Source organism: Octopus sinensis, linkage group LG20 (assembly GCF_006345805.1).
Source record: "Octopus sinensis linkage group LG20, ASM634580v1, whole genome shotgun sequence".
NCBI lineage: Eukaryota > Metazoa > Mollusca > Cephalopoda > Octopoda > Octopodidae > Octopus > Octopus sinensis.
The window spans coordinates 26,720,028-26,727,527 of record NC_043016.1 but is presented as its reverse complement, the minus strand read 5'-3'; the positions used below and the strand labels follow the sequence as shown (position 1 = coordinate 26,727,527).

General features: G+C 38.0%; 1 protein-coding gene across 1 annotated transcript in view; it reads right to left on the bottom strand.

Moving 5' to 3' along the window:
* The window catches only part of LOC115222623 (MORN repeat-containing protein 3), a 22,360-nt gene that overhangs the window by 12,225 nt on the left and 2,635 nt on the right, over positions 1-7,500 (bottom strand). Inside the window, exon 2 of the mRNA XM_029792927.2 lies at positions 5,346-5,500. Coding sequence (XP_029648787.1) covers positions 5,346-5,500 — 155 coding nt within the window. The remainder of the gene's footprint in view (positions 1-5,345; positions 5,501-7,500) is intronic.

Here is a 7,500-nt window from a genome sequence, read left to right as displayed (position 1 = left end):
CAACACATTACCCAGAACAGGGCCCTTATGGCATTAAACAGAGGACCCATGACTACCACATGGGGAGATTATCAACCATGATGGTAGACAGAAGAAGAGAAGGGGACAGGTAATTCTCATCTAATGCCAAAACCAATGTACCCAGAAACATTTTCTAGATATTTGCAAAAGCTTTCCTCCTTCAGTATAGATACCATAGCATTTTCAACAAGAATTCAATCAAGCTATCCACACCAAACATGGCCAGTATTATAGCTGTTTCAAATAGGCTGAAGCATGCTAGACATAATGTGTGGACTTGCTTTGGGGAAACAGTAGATTCTGAGGCTGCCCTTAGTGTTGACCCCAACCTGGATCATGCGCACCCCAGTATCCACTCCAGGAGAACCTATGGGAGGAGAAAAGGTCACAGGACAGGCAAAACTTCCAGAAATTCCTTAGGTATGTGTGTGAATTTGGGCCCTACACCATATATGCATTCCACCAGTCACTGCCAAACAGGAAGTGTCCAACAAGCTAGTCTACCCCAAAGCCCCACCACCTGGATATAACTGCTAGACTTCTGTGGATTGCTTCCTGGGTGGGTAATGCATACTTACAAATGTTGTGTTTAAATGTGAGGTAATTACACACTAGAGTAGAAAATTCTAGCTTACCAGTTTTCAAATGGACATTAAATGATTATGAATCACATTTTAACACTGTGAAACAATGAATTTCTATGCATAGGTACTCCTCCAACCAGGGACTTAAGCATTCTGTTTCACTAGCTGAATATATCCATAGATTAGATGATTATAAGATTATCTGTAAACTGAATTGGTTGGTACTGGGACACAAAATACCCAACTAGAGAGGTAGATTATGTACAAGGGGATGGTTGAAGGTTATACTAGCTAATAGTAAACACCTGATTAGTTTAGTAGTTAGAGTTGTACTCATAATTGTAAGATTGTGGTTTCAATTCTTGGCAACATGTGCTCTTGAGCAAAACTCTTCATTTCTCATTGCTCCAGTTTACTCAGCTGGCAAAAACGAGTAATCCTGCAATGGATCAGAGTCTTGTCCACTGGGGAAATATATACATGCCACAGAATCTTGGAAACTGGCTTTATGAGTTTTTGGTTCAGGAAGGAGCCACAAATTCGTAAAGCCATAGTTGTCACTGTCATGGTCATGTCTGCTTAGATATGGGAAAGTGTAACTTCGAACTTCTGTGATTTGTTTGTTTGTCTTCTGCTGTATTGCGCCACTGATGATGTTGATAATTTGCATAATGGGAATATATTGGGTCATTTCATAAATAATGTGTTTTTTTTAATTGCGTGAACTAAAAACGGGATGGGATAAACTACCTGCATCAACTTGCTATAAAAGCAAGTAGTAATTTTACTTTGATCTTATTCTTAGTGCAAGTTTTGAAGAGTGCAGTTTTATTTTAACAGCATTTTTTTCACAGCTATAATGGAAATGGCAAAGGAGCATATTCAGCATATTTTATGAGTTCAATAAAGGCAACGACGCAACGGAAAGTACGAGGAATATTAATGCAGTATATGGGCATCGGACAATAAGTGTAAGCCAGTGTCAACGGTGGTTCCAGAAATTCTGAGCTGGAAACTACAGCCTGGAAGATGAACCTCATCCTGGAAGATCTGTAGAGTTTGACAAGAATGTCCTACAAATCCGGTGGAACAAAATCTCATCGTAACTGTTGAGGAACTAGTAGAGAAGCTTGAATTTGGTTATTCAATCGTTTATCGACACCTGTGTGCCATCGGAAAAGTCAGCAAATTGGGTCACTAGGTTTGTCACAAACTTTCCGAAGCTAATCATGCATAGAGAGTGAATGAGTTTTCTTCTTTGCTGTCACGTCACAAATGAACTAGTTTTGGTCCAAATAGTGACTAGTGATGAGAAATGGGTTCTCTATAAAAATTTTAAGTGCTGAAGGCAGTGGGTAGGGGACGGAGAAACACTAGCACCTCATGCTAAAGGTCTTCACCCATGTATGGTGTTGTTCTCTGTTTGGTGGGATATTAAAGGTTTAGTTCACTTTGAACTTTTAAACCCAAACCAAATGATAGCAAAGGAGATCTACAAGCAACTTGAGCGGAATAAGTCAGCACTAGAAGATTTCAAGACACCTTGGAGCAGTTTGGAAACGATGCCCCACCCACCATATTCGCCAGACATTGCCCCATCTGATTATCATTTCTTCCGCATTCTTCAAAATCATTAGGACAGAAAAAATATGAATTGTGTAGATGAGGTCAGAACAGTACTGGAGGAGTATTTTTTTGTCATGGATAACTGAATTTTGGAAGAGGGGGCCTTGCAAGTCTACCAGATAGATAGAAGAGCACTGTAGGAAATGAAGGAGAGTATATTTTAGATTAAAAAAGAACTTTGTTTATCTTAATTTCGAAAAATAAAAGAAGTATAAAAAAAAACTGCATTATTTATGGGATAACCCAATATTTTGAGAATTTAATACATACCATTTAGTGTATTTTTTGCTAAACACTGAAGTAGTAGATTAACAAGATTATATAATGTACATGCACACACACACAAACAATGAGTGAAAAAATGTTAGTCTAAGTGTAATATAGATAGTCACTAAGTAGTACTTAGAGAGATCAGAATCTTGAACTGCAGCATCACCAGGGTGAGGTAGTTGAGAGGTAGAAATATTGGCTAGAAGAACAATGAAAATTGAGGGAGTACAGAAGTAGAAAGACAGATAAATGATGACAGGTGTAATGAGTGTAATTAAATGGAAAGATGTGTATACAATTTACATAATGTAATCAAGTCATATTTTTACAGCTGTTTCAAATGGTTGATGATGAGTTGATATAACAATGCATCTTATGTAAGTAAGTGCCATATTTGTAAGTATATATATATAAGGCGGTGAGCTGGCAAGAAAACTAGCATGTTGGGCAAAATACTTATCGGTATTTTATTTGACTTTATGTTCTGTGTATCAATTGATCACTGGGGTAGATATAGTTGACTCACCCACTCCCCCGAAATTGCTGGCCTTATGCCAAAATTTGAAATCAGTAATGTAAGTATATATATGGTATCAATCAGTATGAAATTTGATAGTTCTGTGCAGCAGAGGCACATCATTCCCTTCAGAAGATAAAGGGAAATTTTTTCTTTAATGGTTCGTTTTCTAAATCATAAATTATTTGTTAAAATGCTAGTTCTAGTATAGTCCCATTCCTAAACTAAGTGTCATCATGATCATCATTCACTTTTCAATGCTTACATGGTTCGGATGGAATTTATAGAGGCAGATTTTCTATGGCTGGATGCCCTTCCTATGACTAACCATCACCTGTATTCAGTAAGATAATATTTCTCTGGCCAGACATGTTTCCATGGAAGATTGGAAACAAATTGCATTGCTTGCATGATAGAGTCAATTGCATACAACTATCATACTATGTCAAGACAAGGAAGAGATAGTAACACACACATATCATCATCATCATCGTTTAATGTCCGCTTTCCATGCTAGCATGGATTGGATGATTTGACTGAGGTCTGGCAAACCAGATGGCTGCACCAGACTCCAGTCTGATCTGGCAGAGTTTCTACAGCTGGATGCCCTTCCTAACACCAACCACTCCGAGAGTGTAGTGGGTGCTTTTACGTGCCACCGGCACGAGGGCCAGTCAGGTGGTACTGGCAACGGTCATGCTCAAATGGTGCTTTTTATGTGCCACCTGCACAGGAGCCATATATAGGTAGAAAGGCAGAAAACACTAGTAGGCTGGAGATGTATATATATATATATATATATGGCATAAAAAATTCAACATACAGAAGAAAGAACTCCTCTCAAATAGGGCAATGAAACAATCTATTTACCCCATCATTCCCATACAACACCTCAAAACTCAGGGCATATCCTACAGCTTATCCTGATCTCTAATTTTTGGAGGAACCCCTTACAATGCAAATCATCACATTTGTAAATTATGTTGCTGGAAATGGCTCGCTGTATTATACCAAAATGTGACCTCTTCACTAAATCAATTCTCTGATGTAATCTTTGCTTGTTGACATTAATTCTACAGGACTTTTGCCCATTACATAAAATCATGGTTACTTCTCATTGTCTTAGCTAAAATTCTCTTTTACTGACTGTAATTTCTTTTACCACTCCCTACTCCCTTACCATAGCGATTAATTATCACATGTCTCTGTTGTTCTTAACTGTTTTATCTTGTCAGTGAGGTTTCTACAATGGTCCCTCTGCCATTTTACACTGACAATGTTACCTCTTCAAGCAACTATTAACTTATCTTCTCTGTCTTGTCTTTGTCAAATAGCATCATCTCACATCTCCCCTTAACTACTCTTTCCAATTTACTGTTCTCTCAGCTTCCTTGAGCCCCTTCCTCATCACCCCATTCTGTTCTCTTGAAACCTCTCTTGTACACGTTGCTATGAAATACACATTTGCCACTTTGATTTTGGTGAGGGTTGCTTAACTTACTTTATCAATTTCATTGGAACTATGACATCATGCAAAAATTATGTATGAATATGCTTGTAATGTAAGTTACGTTTGTCCTGAAACAGCTGTTGAGATATGATTTTAGATAATTCTTGTTTTACTTTATTTTTTTCTTTATTCTGTAGCCTGTATTTTGTACTCCTACCTGTGTTTATCTGCCTTTCTACCTACATAACACCTTGATAAGAATAGTTCTTATAGCTAACTTTTAATTCAGAGGCACTACCTCCGGATGATGAAGTTACTCCTACCTGTGTTTATCTGCCTTTCTACCTACATAACACCTTGATAAGAATAGTTCTTATAGCTAACTTTTAATTCAGAGGCACTACCTCCGGATGATGAAGTTGGTGTTTAACTTCCCAACTATTTGAGTACTGCTCAGTGTTAACTTTACATGTTTATTTCACTTTCACTTAACTCACCATATATATATATATATATATTCCTGTATGTTATATATTTTATATGTAAAGCATATGTTATACATGTATGTATATTGTTATAATTGTCAGTTTAGCAAATAAATAAATAAGTTAACATAATATAATGTCTAAAAGTTCATGAACCACCTATAGATCCCCTCCATTTTCTTATTGCTCTCTCTCTCTCTCTCTCTATATATATATATATATATATATTATATATATATATACATATATATATAGAGAGAGATACATGCAGGTATATCATCATCATTTAATGTCCATTCTTCATGCCAGCATGTGTGTGTGTGTCTATGATATTATCTATACTTAACTTTGCTTATGGCATATATAATAGATTTTTTTTTTTTTTATCTCACATGTGTTTTGTTGTTTTTCCATCCTCCAGCATACTGTTTCCGGAGACCGCCATGACCATCTGGAATACTTAGGGTTCCAAATCCATTTCTTTTATCAAAACTCCAATCTCCATCGTACATATTTCCAGAGCTTTTCCATCTGTAAGTTCCTTTGCCTATTTCAGAAAAAAGAAACATTCCCATAAATTTTAGTTTAACTACTACTACTACTACTGCCTACTACTACTACTACTACTACTACTACCACCACCACCACTACTACTACTACTACCACTGCTAGTACTTACTACTACAACTTCTACTTCTACTACTACAATTACTACAACTACAACTACTACTACTGCAACAGATTTTCTACAGTTGGATGTCCTTTCTACTGCCATCACCAGTGCTTTTTATGTGGCACCAACACCCATACCTATGTTTTTTACACGGCACCTTGATTTTAGGATCTCAGTTCTGTTGTGGTGGGCAGGTCTTCTTGAGTACAATACTGTGCCACAAATCTTGGTCCTCTGTTATCACCTTTGTAAGGTTCAGCATTTTGCTATCAGTCTTCAATACTCCATCCCTTCCTAGGTCTCCCTCTTCTCTTCTCAACTTCTTCCCATTTTAAGTGATCAGCACTCCTTTATGCAACTGTCCTTATCCAACTGCATTACATGACTAAACCAGCACAGTCTCCTCTCTTGCACACTGCATATAATTTCTTTTATGCCCAACTTCTTTCAAGACACCAATACTCTGTTGCACATGCACATCTAGTGGGGCATTCCTGTCCAGCCTTCACATGTCCTCCGCATTCATAGCCCACATCTCACTACCATGCAGCATTGCAGTTCATACACATGCATCATACAACCCATTTCTTCACTCAGAGAGACGTAAAAGCTCTCTGGACTTCTTCATCCTATTCTTATTCTAACAATTACACTTTCTATACAACTTCGTCCCACAGCTGATTAGGTCACCTAGGCAGCAAAAATCATCCACAACTTCCAGAGAACCACTGGGACATTTAAGGAAATCACTTTCCTGTATACCTGTGGTCATTATGGTTCCTGCACATCTTCTACATCCAACCCTTTTGCCTCTGTTAAACCTTCCTATTATTCCACTGCACGTGTTGTGCAGGTACACTGAATGCAACTTCTGGCCTACACCCTTCCTACATATCGAGCAAGGCCAATTACCAGAAGGGTGAAAGGCCCTGTCTAATTTCTTGCTTACTAGGACCTTGGTCTTTGCTAAGTTAACTTTAAGACCCTTTGATTCCAGGTTCTGTTTCCATACCTGGAATTTCTTTTCTAATTCTGTTACAGATTCTGCTACAATAGCAAGATCATCAGCATATAGTAGTTCCTATTGGCTTCCAGTCTTAAATTTTTATGTTATGACCTGAAAGACAATAGTGAATAGGAGTGGGATGAGGACAGACACATGGTGGACACCTCCCTGTACACTACATTCATCAATGTACCCATGGCCAACACTTACCTTACTAACAGCACTCCTGTACATGGCTTGAACTGCTTTCACAAGCCATTCATCTATCCCTAGCTTCCTCAGGGACCACCATATCATAAAGTGAAGTACTCTGTTGAAGGCTTTCTCTAGATCAACAAATGCCAAATACAACAGCTTGTTCTTAGCTAAATACTTATGAGGAGGGGTACTGAAAAGTTCCTGGCTTTGGGTAAAAGGAGAACCAATTAATTATGATTTTATGCAACATATTCCCCTCTCTGATTCACACACTTACTGCAGTGGTCTTTCAGTTTTTCCAAGTCCTGTAAAAGAACTCCAACCAGGCCTTTCATGATACTCTTTAAGCCAGGACCTTTTCAGCACACCCTTGCCTATTTATGTACATACATAAATGTGTGTGTGTTTGTGTGTATCAAAAAGGTTCAAAGATCCTTCCTGAGCCACAGGCTCATATTTCCATTTCCCATGGTGTATATCATATTCTTGCCTATGGATAGGACACTAATCCGGCACAGAATTACCAATATTTACCAGCTGAGAGGACTGGAGCAACATGAAATGAAGTGTTTTGCTCTGACAAGACAACACATTGCTCGGTCCAGGAATTGAAACCACAATCTTATGATCAGGAGTGCAACATCCTAATAACTTTGCCATGTATCTCCAC